This window comes from Myotis nattereri, assembly GCF_964212035.1.
Source record: "Myotis nattereri genome assembly, chromosome: 1".
Lineage (NCBI taxonomy): Eukaryota > Metazoa > Chordata > Mammalia > Chiroptera > Vespertilionidae > Myotis > Myotis nattereri.
In genome coordinates this window covers 31,653,478-31,669,815 of record NC_138075.1, presented here as the reverse complement: position 1 = coordinate 31,669,815, position 16,338 = coordinate 31,653,478, and the positions used below count along the sequence as shown (strand labels likewise).

The window sequence follows — 16,338 nt, the reverse complement described above, 5'->3', positions numbered from 1 at the left end:
CTTTCTTCATCGTCACTTTTCCCCCTCACTCTTTACCTCCCTCTTCCACTTTTAAGGACCCTTGGGCCCACCCAGATAATTTAGGATCATCTTCCTATATTAAGGTCAGTTGAATAGCAACCTTAACTCTCCATTGCCATGGACACTAACACAGTCCCAGGTTCTGGGGATAAGGGGATGGAGGTGGGAGGATATTCCATCTACCACAGATGTCCTGAGGAAACTCAGTATTTTTGTGTGTGTTTTAATTTACCATATGTTTATTCTTCTAAGGCCAGGCCTTAAATGCTCCATCAAAAACACTACAAATGTGTCACACACACAAATTATGTATGGGCCATTCCTAAAAACCGTACTTATATTTCTGTCACTAATTAAATGTAATAAATTGCTTAATTGCTTCGAGAAATAAAACCTGAATGAAGCAGGGGGTCCTGCGGGGGTGAGACCAACAGAGCCCTAACGAAGCATGCCCGACTCCGGAGAAGATAAATCTCCTGAGCTCTTCCCACACCTGAACACTTGGGATCAAGCCCGCAGCCCACAGTGGTCACGGGACATGACGTCCTTGAATTCTCATTGGGATGCCCCCGGGGCTCTGGTGTGGCAGGGTCAGGCCCTATAAGAGTCCCTTCTGTTCCTCCTCTTGTGGGTAGAATCACTTTAGGTGGCGAGGGTTGTGTGGTTTCAAATGGAGAGAAGGTGCGACCTTTGACACCTTAAATGAATACCCACTTGTATTGAGCCATCAGCATCACTCCCCCTTTCTTTGGTTCCCTGATTCCCATGGGGTGCCAGATGGTGGCTTGGGGGGAATTGTTGGCCCCACCATTCTGTAATTACCAACAGCTTCCTCCCCAGTGGCCAACTCAGCTTCATGCCCACCCCCTAAACCACTGCACTCCCCAAGACCACCCTGATGGACTTGTCCGCCACCCCCACTGTTCCCAGGGAGACCTTCTGAGACCACCACAGGCACCCCACCCTTGGGATTTTCTGGATGCTCAGCCTGGCTTTCTTCTCTCCCCCTTATCTCATTGTTCCAGTCCCTTTTGTGCACTCACTCTTCCTGGCTGCATTGCCCGGCTCTAGTTTCATGCCCCCCCCATCTCCCCTCCCTGCCCCCATCTCCCCTCCCTGCCCCTCATCCCCCTTCCCTGTTCCCCCATCTCCCCTCCCTGATCCCCATCTCCCCTCCCTGCCCCCCATCTCCCCTCCCTGTCCCCTATCTCCCCTCCCTGCCCCTGGCCCCCAGCTTCAGTGCTCGGTCACCTGCTCTGGAGCAGAAACACAAACCCAGCAGGAGCCCTTTCCAGAGCTGTTGGCAAAGTCTTCCACATGGTTTTGTGCTGTTTCTTAGGTCCAGCTCTTCAGATTACATTGGCGCAGTTTTGTAAATCTTACTGTGCAAACGGTGCCCGCGTGGGTGCCCGTGGTAGGATTATTGTCAGTGTTCCTCATTGAGCACTGGTGTTAGGATTCCTTATTTATTATTTCAACACAGTTAAAAGGGATTTTCCTCCGTGTGGGTCTGAACCAGTAAGACTCCCGTGTCACCCTTGTCGTGTGACGGGTCCTCGCACCGACCCCGGGGAGACTCCGCCGCCGCCCTGCCCTCGCCACAGCACACCGGCTGGCGGCGGGAGAACACTTTCTTCTGTCTGACTAGACTTTGAGGGGCTCATTTTTCATCAGTTAGGGCCCGTGTTGAGACCTGCTCGATTTAAAATATATTTGAGTTGCCATTTTATTCTTTCATGTCCACGTGAACACAGAATGCCCCAAAGTGTGCATTTATTAGAAGAAAAGAAAACATTAATCCTACCTATGAACACAACAGTAGCAACTCCAAAATTAGACACAGTGAGGCAGCCTGGCGTGGACACCTCGCTGCCGCCCTGCGGACAGAGGCCGCACTGTTATGGAGCAATCCCTCCCGTAAACTGAGCTTTGTTGCACCCAGGGAACTTTCGTACCCTTAGGAGCGGCGTATTTAACTTTGTTTCTGCTATTTCGCAATGTAATTGGAATACTAGGTTAGTGTGTGTCCGACGTCACCCGTCACAGATTTTGGATCTCAGAAGCCTAGCTCGCCCAGAATCACAAAACCAACAGCTCCTTCTCTCCCCTCCCCCCCCACCCCCCCGGGCTGTGCAGAGGGAAATATTCTGAGTAACGCCTGAAAATACCATGTTCATTCTTTTTCTTTTTTTATAGAATTTGGTTGTTGTTGTTTACTTTAGAGAGGAAGGAAGGGGGAGAGGAGAAAGAGAGAGAGAGAGAGAGAGAGAGAGAGAACATTGATCAGTTGCCTTCCATTTACCCCCCCTCCCCCCCCGACTGGGGCTTGAACCCACAACCTGGGTACGTGCCCTGACCAGGAATTGGACCTGCAACCGTTTGGTGTACATGACAACACTCCAACCAACTGAGCCAGGGCCAGGGCCAGGGCCATGTTTATTCTTAAACAGGGTTCCTATTTTTTCCTACAATCATGTATTTTTTCTTCATGAACGTTCCTCCCAAATTAGGGGAATGCATCACTATCACCAGCACAGGACACGACTCGAGACCCTGTCCCCTCCCTGAGTTTGGCTGGACCCCATCAGTGGGTGGGGGGGCTCTCTACCTCTGAGAACTCCCCTGGGGCTGTGGCGCCCTGGGCTGGGCTGCTGGAAGGCTGTGCACCATACGCTGCATGCACAGCCTGGCGTGTGAGGAGATAACAAAAGTCTTAAGAACTCTGTGACCATACAAGGTGAAGAGTTTATGTTGCTAACGTGTTCGGTCCTGCTGAAAAGACTCGGTTTTCTGTGGAAGGCCTCCCCAAAGGCAAGTCTCCATTGGAGGCCCTTGGAGTCGGTGGTCAGGAGTAGACCCCATGCCTCTCCAAAGTCCGTGGGGTGGCGGCCTCTCAGGGCAGGGTCCCCTGCTCTCCCCCCGCCCCTCACATAGTCCATTCAACAGATCCATCCCAGTGTCGCCAGTGCTTGGGTTTTGTGTCAGAGGCTACAGCATGAGGGTTGTGCGAAGATGAGAGACCCAGCCTGTGTTGCTGCTTCCAAGGTGGAAATGCACCCAGGGCTGTGCCCCCTGGGCTGGGAGGTGGGGAGGAGCGGGGACCCTTTGATGCCGACCCTCCCACCTCCATCGTCTCAAGGTGCTTCTTGCTCTCCTGTAATCGTAGGACCTGCAGCGAGACATTGAGCAGCACAGTGCGGGGGTGGAGTCTGTGTTCAACATCTGTGATGTCCTGCTGCACGATTCAGATGCCTGTGCCAACGAGACGGAGTGCGACTCCATCCAGCAGACCACCAGGAGCCTGGACAGGCGCTGGAGGAACATATGCACCATGTCGATGGAGCGGCGGATGAAGTGAGCACTGAGCTGCCCCTAAAGGTTTGGGGGGGTGGATTTTAGCCGAAGTCGGTGCACCCTCCTGACCTGAATAAGCAGCTGTGTTCCGTTCCCTGCAGAGGCTGTTGGCAGAGAAGGCTCAGTAGGTGTAAGTGCTTATTAGAGAAATTCAGGGAGAACATAATGGGGTCACGCCTCTCCCAGCTCTCGGTGCCGCGGGTGTGACGTGGCTGGCTGTCCCCCGCGTGCAGCCCTGTCCCCGTTGTCAGCTTCTGAAGGGAGCTGAGGGGCTCTGAGGGGCTCGCACTGCCGGGAGGAAGGAGTCCTGACCCAGAGCAATGGGCCTGGATACCTCCTGGAAGGCGTAGCCGCGTCTCTGCCCCTAGGAGGGCCGGTGCTGGGAGGGGTGGGACCGGTCCAGAGAGGATGTACGGCGAAATGGGCGAAATGGGCGGCTTGCACTAAGTTGCCTCCTTGCCGTCAGAATTGAGGAGACCTGGCGCCTGTGGCAGAAGTTTCTAGATGATTACTCCCGCTTTGAAGACTGGCTCACGTCGGCCGAGAGGACGGCGGCCTCCCCAAACTCCTCGGAGGTGCTCTACACAGTCGCCAAAGAAGAGCTGAAGAAGTTTGAGGTAAGACCCTCTCCAGCCCTGTCCTGGGGACACGCCTGCGGCAGGCTCGGGCCCCACCGCTGCCACCAGCCACACGGGGCAGGCCCAAATGCCTTTCCTTTAGCTAGGGGCAGGGGAACGGGCAGGGCGAGCCCCCACCCCCCACCCCCCCATTTTAGTGTGGGGGTGAGCCGCTGGCCCTGACGCCGCTCTGTGTGCTGCAGGCCTTCCAGCGGCAGGTGCACGAGAGGCTCACGCAGCTGGAGCTGGTCAACAAGCAGTACCGGCGGCTGGCCCGCGAGAACCGCACCGACACGGCCAGCCGGCTGAAGCAGATGGTCCATGAGGGCAACCAGCGCTGGGACGGGCTCCAGAGGCGGGTCACGGCCGTCCTGCGGAGGCTCAGAGTAACGCTCAGCCCAGGGGTGCCAGGGAGGGGCCGCACGAGGCAGCAGGCTTGCCACAGGCCTCAGCTGTCTGAAATCCTTCCCTTTGTTCAAGCCCAACCTGCCAACCTTTTATCTATAAAAATGATTTTACCTCTTTATTTTTAATAGCAAGTATTATATTTCATTCTATTTCCTTTTTTTCTCTATTTTTTAATCTTAATTGTTGAGATTATTACAGATGTCTCTGTTTTGTTCTCCCCATTGCCCTCCTCCTCCCGGTTCCCACCCCACCTCAGGCCTTCGCCACCCTATTGTCTGTGTCCATAGGTAATGCATATATGCATATAAGATCTTTGGTTAATCTCTTCTTGCCTCCCCCACCCCCTTCCCTCTGATAATTGTCAATCTGTTACATTTCCATGCCTCTGATTCTATTTTATTCACCAGTTTATTCTGTTCATTAGATTTCTTATTCATTTATTTTGATTTTTAGATTCGGTTGTTGATAGGTACATATTTGTTGCCATTGTGTTGTTCATATTTTTTTTCTTTTTCTTCTTCCTCTTCTTAATGAATACCCTTCATTCATATAATACTGGTTTAGTGGTGAAGAACCAAACTTTTTCTTGTCTGTGAAGCTCTTTATCTGACCTTCAATTCTAAATGATAGCTTTGCTGGGTAGAATAATCTTGGCTGTCAGTCCTTGCTATTCATCACTTTGAATATTTCTTGACACTTTCTTCTGGCCTGCATAGTTCCTGTTGAGAAATCAGCTGACAGTCGTATGGGCATTCCCTTGTAGGTAACTAACTGCTTTCTCTTGCTGCTTTTAAGATTCTCTTTGTCTTTAGCCCATGGCATTTTAATTGTGATGTGTCTTGGTGTGGTCCTCTTTGGATTCTTCTTGTTTGGAACTCTCTGTGCTTCCTGGACTTGTAAGTTTATTTCTTTCACCGGTAGGAGACGTTTTCTGTCATTATTTCTTAAAATAGGTTTTTAATATCTTGCTCTCTCTATTCTTCTGGCACCCTCATAATGCAAATATTGTAATGCTTGAAGTTGTTACACTATCTACATATTTTTGGATTCTTTTTTCTTTTTACTCTTTTGGTTGGGTGTTTTTTGCTTCCTCATATTTCAAATCGTTAATTTGATTCTCAGAATGCTCTACTCTACTGTTGAATCCCTACATATTATTCTTTATTTCAGTCAGTGTATGCTTAATTTCTGACTGATCCTTTTCCATTTTGGGGGGGGGGGGGGTTTCTAGAAGATTCTTGAGTAACCTTAGAACCATGCTCTTGAACTCTCTATCCAGTAGTTTGCTTTCTTCCATTTCTTTCATTTGTGACATGTTTCTTTGTCTCCACATTTTGGCTGCTTCCCTGTGTTTGTTTCTGTGTATTGGGTAGAGCTGCTAAGTCTCCTTGAGTTGATGGAGTGGCCTTATGTAGTAAGTGTCCTATCCGGCCCAGTGGCTCAGCCTCCCCAGTCACCTGAGCTGGGCACTCTAGATGTATCCCTCTGTGGGCTGTAAGCACAGTCTTGTTGTAGTTGAGACTTGATTGCTGTTGGTGTCACTGAGAGAAATTGGCCTCCAGGCCAATTGGCTGTGGGGACCAGCTACAACTACAGTGGGAGAGCTGCTGTGCAGGAAACACCCCTATGGAGCAGGACTTGCTTCAGTGGGGCTTTGGTGCTCACTGAGTCTGCCCTTTGAGTGTGTCGCTTATGGATATGTAGAGTTATAATCTGGTATGGTCTGACACTGACCACTAGGTACACTGGCTCGTGGGTCTCCAGGGAGATGCAAAGTCAGCCACTGCCTGGGGCCACCCAGCAGGTGCTACAGAGAGATCTGCAGATTTCTCCTCTTTGTATTGGGTTTGGAAGTGCCCAGATGCGGCCCAGCTATGAAGCAAGGCAGACTGGTGCTGGTACTGGGTCTTGATAGATTTGGGGCTTTCTGACCCAGCTGCAGTTTATTTGAGAGATTTTAGCCTGAGCAAGACCAGGCCATTCATATGCAAAAGCCGTTGCACACAGCTTGGGTGGGGTTGTAATTGGATGAGGCAGGGTCTTAGGGAATCACCAGGGCAGAGCAAACAGAAATGGCTGCCAGTCAGCCATGCAACCGGGAATATCCCAGCATAGGAATCCATCTGGGAGAAAGCCACCCCCGAATTCCTGCCCCAATGCCAGACAATCCAGTTCCTCCTGATATGAGTCTGTGTTCCCCAAAGCCTCACCCTGATGCTGGAGCTCAGAGGAAGCAGGACCTTCTATGTTCAGTTTGTGGTGCCAACCTTTTAAGAGGAACAACTGGGTCTCCTGCAGCCTCTGTATCACTGAGCCCCAATCTGCACTGGTTTTTATAGGGACTTCTTTTCCCAGCTCTGGGACCCTGGGATGGGGCTGGGACCATTTGCTCCTCCGGGTGGCCTCCACAAAGATGATCTCCCTCCCCATTAAAAAAGCAGCCCACGTGGGTGCCAGATCAGCCTGTTCCACAACTCCTACCTGTCTCTGTGTCCTTTCTTCTTTACTTCTCTAGTTGTAGGACTTCTATTCAGCCAGCTCTCCAGTGGTTCTGGATGATGGTTGTTCTGTATTTTAGTTGTAATTTTGATGTGGTTGTGGGAGGCAGCAAGTACAGGAGTTACCTACGATGCCATCTTCCTTTTCCTCTCCCCTGCCAGATTTTTGTACTTTTTTAAAGGAATGGCCTCTTGGGCAGAGCTTGTTTATGTGATCTGTGTTACACACATCTCTCTCTCTTCGCCATCTCTGACCCCTGACGGTCACACTAGCTCGCAGGCTGTGCGGTGTGGGCACTGCTGTCACTGGGGCTGGACCTCAGCCCGCCTTTGTGTCCCGATGGTTCTGGCACCATGAGGGACATGGCAATCCCCTCTGCACTGCGCAGCCTGGGACAGAAATTCTCTGAATTCCAGGACACACTGCCCAACCTCAGACATTGCGTTTGACTTTTTTTTTTTTTTAATGAAAACATTCACCTTAGATTTCTATAATTTAGAAAACGTGCTATGTCAGCCTTTGTGCATTGGGTGTAAACTGGCAGGACCTGTGTGTGCCGTGTCTGCAGGCGTCATTTTAATTCCTGTTTCTTTCTCAGGGCAGAGCACTCTTGACACCATTCTAAAGAAGTGAAAATCTGGGCTTTTGGTTTTCTTTTAACCCTCTCAGGCTAGCTTTTCAGAGAACCCCCTTGCATTAATTTTATCTCCTGCTGACTTGACTGTGACAATCTAAACCTCATTTGGTGCTGAATGCAATGCTGGTCTGGGAATTGGTCTATGACAAGGTAACCTGAAAGGCATCCCTCATTGGAGGTGATGGAAACGCATCCAGAATTACATCAGGGAAGGCACACGGGGCTGGTCTCAGCTCAACCCTGAGAGCAGTAATTTTCCATCTTAAGCTACTAAATCCTCTATCAAGCAACAAGCTTCCACAGTCTGCTGATGGGTAAAAACAGGCCCGGTGCCAGGCTTGGATTTTGAGGGGGTTGCTCAGAGGACAGGTTGAAAAAATCCCTGACCTAGACTCGAGAATCAGAGAGTTTTAAACGCTGACAGGACCTCAGAGATCACAGCCAGCATTCCCATACCTCGCTTGCCAGGGAAGACGCCGAGACTCGGAGACGTTGGGAGCTTGGTTGATGTCGCACTGGCCCGAGTGCCCTGTGGGCCCCAGGTCCCTGGAGACAGGCTTCTGAGTCCAGGCACCCTCTCCCTTCAGCTAGAGCCTTGCTGTGGGCCTCCATTCTCATGTGCCATCAGCATAAATGTGACTTTCTTCCCCTTTTGCAGCATTTCACCAACCAGAGGGAAGAATTTGAGGGCACGAGGGAGAGCATCCTGGTGTGGCTGACAGAGATGGACCTGCAGCTGACCAACGTGGAGCACTTCTCCGAGAGCGACGCCGATGACAAGATGCGCCAGCTCAACGTAAGCCTTCCTTCCTTGGCGCCTCGTAAAGGAACGCAGCTGCCTGCGCAATGGCGAGCGGCCAAGTCTGGGGGCAGACTCCAGAGCTGGTTAAGCTGCCGGGCTGCCTCCATCTGCACCCTCCACCTGCACGGCGGGGTGCTCACCAGCAAGGATACTGTTCCCTGCAGCCCAGGGACCAGTGGAGTGAGGCCCCTTTTTCTCTTCGTCTTTTATAATCATCCAGGGAGAGAACGCTCTTTAGGCTCCAAACAGAAGGCACGAGATGCTGTTTCTCCAGATGTGCAGTATAACGGGAACAGCTGTGTCAGAGAGCGGCCCAGAGCAGATACCGTCTCCTCTCCCACTGTTACCAATAATCTGTATCACATTGAACCTCACATCACTCCCTCCTCGGCTAGGTTTCACAAGAAGTTGAGGATGGACATTTCCGTCCCTGGTAGAATGGCACTAATGGTCATTCTTACTGTGTCCGCTGAGGTAAATGCTCATTGGTGGCTGGCTACGGGAAATATTCTTTTTCCACCGAAAATTACTGCTCTCAGGGTTGAGCTAAGACCACACTCAATGATAGTGCATGCCCGGCCATCCATGTCAAACTTTTAGAATCATTTTAATTGGAAAAGTCAGTGCCCAGAAGGAAGAGGGAAAAATATGTACAGTTGTTGTAAATTATTAAATGTTTGTCACCTTGTTAAAAACGGATGAAGCTAAGAAAAAAAAAACACGGATGAAGCTAGAATACTAAGTGAAGGCACAAAACAGTCATGACATTTTGATGACTTTTCTGTGGCTTGTTATAAGAAACAGACATTGTCTGAATCCTCAGAGAAATCCCTTTCTTTGAAATCCTTTCTCGTGTTCCTCACAGGGTTTCCAACAGGAAATTACATTAAACACCAACAAGATTGACCAGCTCATCGTTTTCGGGGAGCAGCTGATTCAGAAGAGCGAGCCCCTGGATGCCGTGCTGATCGAGGACGAGCTGGAGGAGCTGCACCGATACTGCCAGGAAGTGTTCGGCAGGGTCGCCCGCTTCCACCGGCGGCTGACCTCCCACGCCCCGGTAAGGGGGGAGCACCCACAGGGGCTTCTGGGCCACTCGGACTTGGGGTTTGACCAGACTTGTCATGGAAAAATTTATTTCCACTCTTATTAATATGGAGGCACAGTTACCTAGAGGCTCCCATCTCCCAGTGGAAAGAGTAGCACGTCTGCCAAGTCCTGCCCCTTCGACACTTTCCCATGTGCTCCTGGGTACGCGGTTTCTGGCCCGTGTCAGTCCTCCTGGGATATCTTTATAACTGTTCTGGTTTTGCTTACAGTGCTAACGGGGGGGTTGTACTGGCCTTTTCCACTGTGTTAATGTCTGGGAGCTCTTAATATCTGTGCCTTTCTGGTACTTCGTTCTCACCGTTGAAGTGCCAAAAGCGCCAGCTTTTGAAAGCAGCTGTGATGATTCTCTTGACAGAGGGGCCTTTGGGGAAATTCAGGTGGCGTCGGGCCATTACCCAGAGTCCACTGCCTTTGTGTGCCTGAAGCTTTGATGATGACCTTCGACCAACTTAATTGGCCATCTCTTCTTTTTTGTGTCGTCAACTGCCCAACTTCAAACCTAATTTCTTCATCACACATAGCCTCAAAAATAACCTACATTATTCTCTCTCTCTCTCTCTTTTTTTTTTCAGGACAGTTTTTTATTGCCTAAGTAGCTAGGATATTTGATGCACTATATAAATCATTTCATTACTCTCATTTTTAAAGGTAGCAATTGATAGTCATTTTTCGTAGAGTCATGATAACACAGGAAGAATACGATTCTGTGTTCTGATGTGGTCCTTGAACATGTGAATCTTATTCAGAACACGAATTGCCTTAAAAAATTTACTTTTTAATTTTCTGATTTTTGGAGGAACCTGCCATATAAACCATCAAGGAAACTTTGGCCTCCCTTTCTTTTTTTAGATAAAGTTGTTGAGTGTAGATTATCAAATTTAAGATTTTTCCTAGGAAAGAAAATGGAGTTTTGGCAAATACCAGTTGTAGGTCCCACACTAGACGTAGAGTCTAAATTTAAATAACCAGGAACAGGGCCTGGGAACTGATGGCCATTTTCGGGAACTGCTGGGCGGGCCAACTCCCAGCACTCCTCAGAACCGGAGTCGCCTATGGTTTGATTAATTCTTAAAACTGGATACTCCCATTTTAGGGCTTGGAAGATGAAAAGGAGGCCTCTGAGAATGAAACGGACATGGAAGACCCCAGGGAGATCCAGACCGACGCCTGGCGTAAGAGGAGGGAGATGGAGGAGCCCTCGTCTCCTCAGGCCCTTTGTCATCTGGTGCCCCCGGGCCCGGGGCCCGAGCGGTCTGGCTGCGAGACCCCTGTCAGCGTGGACTCCATCCCTCTGGAGTGGGATCACACAGGTGACGTGGGGGGCTCCTCCTCTCACGAAGACGACGAGGAGGGCCCATACTACAGTGCACTGTCAGGTAAGAGGCCTGGGTGTCCAGAGACCTTGAAATTGACCACGTGGCTATGTTTTTAGCTCCTCACAACACGGCCAGCTCTCAATGATCAGGAGTCCAGCTATGGCTGGCCCAGACTTCCTGTGGCTTCCTGCGTTCTGTCCTGCCCACTTCCGACTCAACTGAGAGTTGGCACACTCCTATGGTAGAGGGGATCAGAGGGGGAAAAAAACAAAACGGGAATTCACTTTGGGCCACTGAGGCTATTCACGGATGACCCTGGCTCATCAGGGAACTTTTCTGGCCAGTTTTTCAGAGTGCCCATAGATTGAGAGTTTTCATTCTTTCTGTGCACCGCCCCTCCCCCACCACTGCTTTGGACGGTTGGGAGTTGGCTGAAAAAATCCTTCTGGGTTTTTTTAAAGCTTTCTAATAAAACAGGTAAAGGGTAGTTACCTTCCTCCTTCCAGCTGACAATGTTTCTACTGTTTTAATTTGATACTGGGGCATTCCTGCAGTGAGGAAATTGACATTATTCTTTTTCAGATGTAGAAATCCCTGAAAATCCTGAGGCATATCTTAAAATGACCACAAAAACTTTGAAAGCGTCTTCTGGTAGGCCCCTGCCCGTGCATGTGTCTCAACATGGCAGCACCCTCGGCGCACACTGCATCCTAAACCTCGCTCCCACGTCATGTCTGACCTCTGCCTTCGTGGACACCATGGCCTGGTTCATGGTGTATTCACACTGCCATACTCACACATACCTGCGCGCTCCTCCCAAATCCCCACCCAGACCAGGGCAGTCTCGCCGCCGTCCCTTTCCCCCTCAGGCCTGCGCAGAAGGGAATTCTTCGTGGTGCCTTCTTAAGTGTTTATCTTCCTGCCATCTAACTCAAGTCCCTTGGCATGGGCCAAGCTTTCTTCATGGTGGCTTGGTTTGGAACTATTTCCTTGCTTACGGTGATTTCCTGGGAAGAGGGTGGGTGAGTGCAGGTGAGGGTAGAGGTGCTGTTGCCCTGGTTGCAGAAGAAACCTTCCTTTCGTCTACTTGCAGCTCTCATCTTCATTCCCTGCCCCGCCCCACCTGCAGTACTGGACACAGCCACAAGTGGCCCTCTGGTCCCGTCCACCCCCCACCCCCTCCTGAAAGGCCTCCAGTCCTCGTGGCCCCAGACCCGCTCGCTGCCAGTGTCCCCACCACGAGACCCGGCTCCAAAACACCACTCATCCCACAGCAAATCATATGTTCGTTGTGCTCCATGGTGAACCCATCTAGCGAAGGCCCAGTGTTGCTCAGCTGCATGACTCATTTCATTCCCTTCTGGGACATACTGACATTTTGCAAACGTGCATGCTTTGCAAGGAAAGCTGCAGAACTCATGTTCCACCGTAACCTGATGCCATGTTGCCGTGACCTTTTTGTGTAACTAAACATGAATCCTTTGGTTGGAGAGAATGGACTGTCACTTGCTATTTTTTGTTTCAGGCAAATCCATTTCTGAGGCCCACTCATGGCACGTTCCTGACAGTCCTTCCTGTCCCAAGCATCGCTACAAACAAATGGGAGGTGATAGGAATGTACAGCCCATCCCCTCAGATTCCAGCACCCCTTATAAACCAGCTTACGTAAGTCGTTTTTTAAAATTTTTTTATTGAATTAATTGGATGACATCAGTTAACAAAATTATGTTTCAGGTGTACAGTTCTCTCCTACATCATCTCTACGTTGTATTGTGCATTCACCACCCCAAGTCAAGTCTCCTTCCATCACCATCCATCCCCCCTTTACTCTCTTCTACCCTCTCACACCCTTTCTCACTGGTTTTGCTCAATCCCTTCACCTTTTTCACCCAGCCCCCCAATCCCGTCCCTTCTGACATCTGTCAGTCTGTTCTCTATCTTATTGTTCTCTATCTGAGGGTCTGTTTCTGTTTTATTCGTTTCCTTTGGTCATTAGAGTCTACATATAAGTGAAATCATATGGTACCTGTCTATCTCTGACTGGCTTATTTCACCCAAGTGCAGGAGTAAATAGTTAACATTTTCCAGGAGAGGGACTTTGGTGCCTACTGTGTGTGCTCACTCCCAGGAACATTGTGAGTTGGTTTTCCCGGTGACAGTATCTCTGCCAAGCTGTCCACACTTCATTAGAACCCTGGCGAAACTGACCTGAGTTAAAAATAGCTTTCTGGCCAATTCAGGAAGGACTGTCAGGAACGTGCTGTGAGGGGCCCTCAGAAATGGATTTCCCTGTGTGTGTATGGGATGATGTAACAGTGGTTATTACCGTTGAGTCGGTCATCCATGTAAATGATGGAGAAGTGAAGGGCGGGCTTCCCTGAGTGGCACCTGAGCTCCCAGACCTTGGTTAGGTTCCCTTTTGACCACAGGGCACACCCTGTTCAAAAATTATGACTTCCCATCCATATGATTTGGCCTTGTACTGTGGTAGACGTGGGTTTGATTCCTAGCCCTGCCAATAAATTGCTCTGGATCCATAAGCCCTTGTCCTGCCTCCATGAGCCTTCCTCACCTGAGGCAAACGTACCTTACATAATTGTTGTCGTCGGGATTGGGTGGAGGCAGTTATAAAGAAGGCCCTCAGGAGTGGTCGCCGTCATTATTACTACTACTGCTATATACTAACTACTGTGTATATGCGTCATTATTGTTATTTATAACAATGCTGTTCCTTCTTACATTTCCCTCTGGGAACATAGTCTTGGCACCCTTCCGGCTACACAGCTGTTGGGGGACAGCCTGCCTAGGATCTAATGTTGGCCCCAGATCATTCTCAGTGCAGAGAGTTAGCGATGAGTGAGTTGCATGTTCAGTGTCGTCCCTTAGAAAAACCAGCAGCAGTGTCAGCCTCACGGGATGAGTCCTCAGCGTGCCCTGCGTGTCTAGGAGTGAAGAGAGCTCGATAATTGGAGGAGATTTTTCGCTGCACGTGGTCAGACCGGAGTCATCCGATAGTGGCTGCCCAGGCCCGATTTGGGAACTCCTGCTGAGCGAGCAGTTGTCATTTGTAGCCTGCCTCTCTGCAGTCTGAGGGGGAGACCCGGCACCTCACCTTCGCTTTACACCCATAGTTCCGGTGACTATGCTCACGTCCCTCCCTCACCTGGCCGGTTTCAACCACTTTTTATGGTGTCTGAAACCAGGATGTCACCAGAAATCGGAAGGTTTTTTAGTTATTTTTTTCATTCCACACAAGCAGGCCAGATGGAAACAATCCAAAGAAACCGTGGCTTTTCTAAAAAGGCTACGTTTATTTTTGGAAAGGCCTGAGATAGACCAGTCAGCTCCGTGATGACAGAGAGCAGCGGAGAATAAATGCTGGGTAATGAGCAGCCGGGGCAGGTTCATCCTCCGTGTGGTTCCGATTCCTGGGGACAGGAATGCCACCCGCTCTCCAGAGTGACTGGGAGGGAGAACTAAACGTCTGTATAGACAAAAAGGTGCTAAGCTCAGCGGTGGTTGTAACTCTCCGCACGGTTCCTTTGGGGAGTGTGAGGTAGCCGCACGTCAGCTCGGTCCCAGTGTGGACTCACCACGGCTTCCCCCTCCCTGGCGCTTGTATTTCCAGGAGGTTCCCCCTGGAAGGAAAGGGCTCCCAGATCCTCATCTCGTACCTGTTAACATGAACCAAGATACTCTTCAGCCTGAAATGGATAGATGATAACATAAAGTTGGCTCCTCCTAGGTAAAGCTGCTGTTGTCTCCAGGAACCGATGGTGGCAAGGAAGGCCCAAGCGTCTTGAATGGCAGCCCCCAGCAGGAGGATGAGGGGCTGACCCCCCTCACCGGGCAGCAGTCAGGTACCGTTAAAGCAGGTGGTGGTGAAGAGGGTTCGAGTCTGTATTGGGGGTTAGTCGGGGATTTCAGTCATGGCTCGACAGAATATTAATTAGGAATTGCCCAGCTATGTAACTCAGCAAAACTGCTACCCTCCCCCACAGCTGCCAAGTTATTTTAGAATTAGCTGACTTGTATTTATGAACACATTCCTAGACTATTCAAAACTAACCTTTAAATACAAAGTGAGCCTCGGTGATGAAGTGTATGTTTTAGTGACTTCAGTTGTATGTGAAGAGCAGACACAGGAAGATTATTTTCGAAGTGGTCTGTCAGGTGTCTCCCCATGAGACCAGTTCAATGATTATAGAAATAATTACTCAACCGAGTCTAAAGTCAAGCTGATAGCCCTGACCTGACCATCACAGACCAAAGGAGAAAGGGCCACAGCTACAGCACGAACTGAAATGCTGAACTTGGGACCAGACCACATGCTGGCCACACGTGGGGTCTCCTACCCAGCGAGCTGCCTCCCTCAGCCTCAGTGGGAGAGTGGTGGCCTCACCCAGCCTCAGTGGGAGAGTGGTGGCCTCCCCCCAGCCTCAGTGGGAGAGTGGTGGCCTCCCCCAGCCTCAGTGGGAGAGTGGTGGCTCCCCCCAGCCTCAGTGGGAGAGTGGTGGCCTCCCCCCAGCCTCAGTGGGAGAGTGGTGGCCTCCCCCAGCCTCAGTGGGAGAGTGGTGGCTCCCCCCAGCCTCAGTGGGAGAGTGGTGGCCTCCCCCCAGCCTCAGTGGGAGAGTGGTGGCTCCCCCCAGCCTCAGGAGAGTGGTGGCCGTGGCCTTGAGCCAGAGCCCGGGGATCGTGCCCATCCACACTCCAGGGAAGGAAGGACTTGCCCGTGCTGAGCCTCAGCAAAGAGCATCCCCTCCAGGTCTTATCACTCTGACCCTCACTTATTTGGAGGCAGAGAATTCTGTTGGCAGAGCGCCTGCTTTTTATTCCAGGTGCCTTTGACAGCTGGGAGCTGATTCAAGCACAGGAACTTCGGAAGAAACTCTTAATGAAACAAGACTTGCAACAGCTGAACGCTGATGTCAGCGACACCATCACCTGGCTGAAAAACACCGAAGCAGAGCTGGAAACATTAAAGACGGCCAAGCCTCCCTCTGACACCCAGGAACTGGGACTCAGGGTGAAGAGACTGAAGGTGAGGCGGAGGGTGGAGTGGAGGGATGCAGAGTGCGCCTGCAGGTGCTGGCTGTGCTGACCGAGCAGACCAAGCCGGGGGGGGGTGGGAGGACACCGTCCCTCTCTTCCATTTCACATCTGCAGCTGCCAGGGACGTGGATGCAGATCTTCGTTTTCATTCAGAAGAGCATCTACAGATGGACCCAAAGCCCAGCACAGTGCTGGGCAGGTGTTGCTCAGATGCCTAGTGCTGGGAAGTCTGATTTCAGAGGCACCTGCCGGCTCTTGGAGAGGTGCTAGTGGCCATTGAGGGGCAGCTTAGAACACCCTTCCAGCCTGTATGCAGTCCAGTGGGGAGAGGGGGAGTGACCAGCTCACCTGCTGCTGGATTCGGCGGCCTGATCTGGCTCCTCTGCTACACAGTTAGGAGCTGTCAGCCACACAGTCAGTCTTCACCGCACTGGAATGCCCGGCCAGGGACCAGGGAGGGGCATGAGCTCGTGGTTCTAAGAGGACCCAGGACAGGGGGCAGGCAGCCTTCGTGTTTGTACT

General features: G+C 50.9%; 1 protein-coding gene across 1 annotated transcript in view; it reads left to right on the top strand.

Annotated features, from left to right (window-relative positions):
• SYNE2 (spectrin repeat containing nuclear envelope protein 2) overlaps positions 1 to 16,338 on the top strand; it is a 310,564-nt gene that overhangs the window by 288,712 nt on the left and 5,514 nt on the right. The window contains exons 101-110 of the mRNA XM_081090284.1: positions 3,188 to 3,375; positions 3,842 to 3,992; positions 4,196 to 4,378; positions 8,195 to 8,332; positions 9,204 to 9,398; positions 10,542 to 10,824; positions 11,347 to 11,415; positions 12,290 to 12,429; positions 14,510 to 14,624; positions 15,603 to 15,805. Of these exons, the coding sequence (XP_080946410.1) occupies positions 3,188 to 3,375; positions 3,842 to 3,992; positions 4,196 to 4,378; positions 8,195 to 8,332; positions 9,204 to 9,398; positions 10,542 to 10,824; positions 11,347 to 11,415; positions 12,290 to 12,429; positions 14,510 to 14,624; positions 15,603 to 15,805 (1,665 nt within the window). The remainder of the gene's footprint in view (positions 1 to 3,187; positions 3,376 to 3,841; positions 3,993 to 4,195; positions 4,379 to 8,194; positions 8,333 to 9,203; positions 9,399 to 10,541; positions 10,825 to 11,346; positions 11,416 to 12,289; positions 12,430 to 14,509; positions 14,625 to 15,602; positions 15,806 to 16,338) is intronic.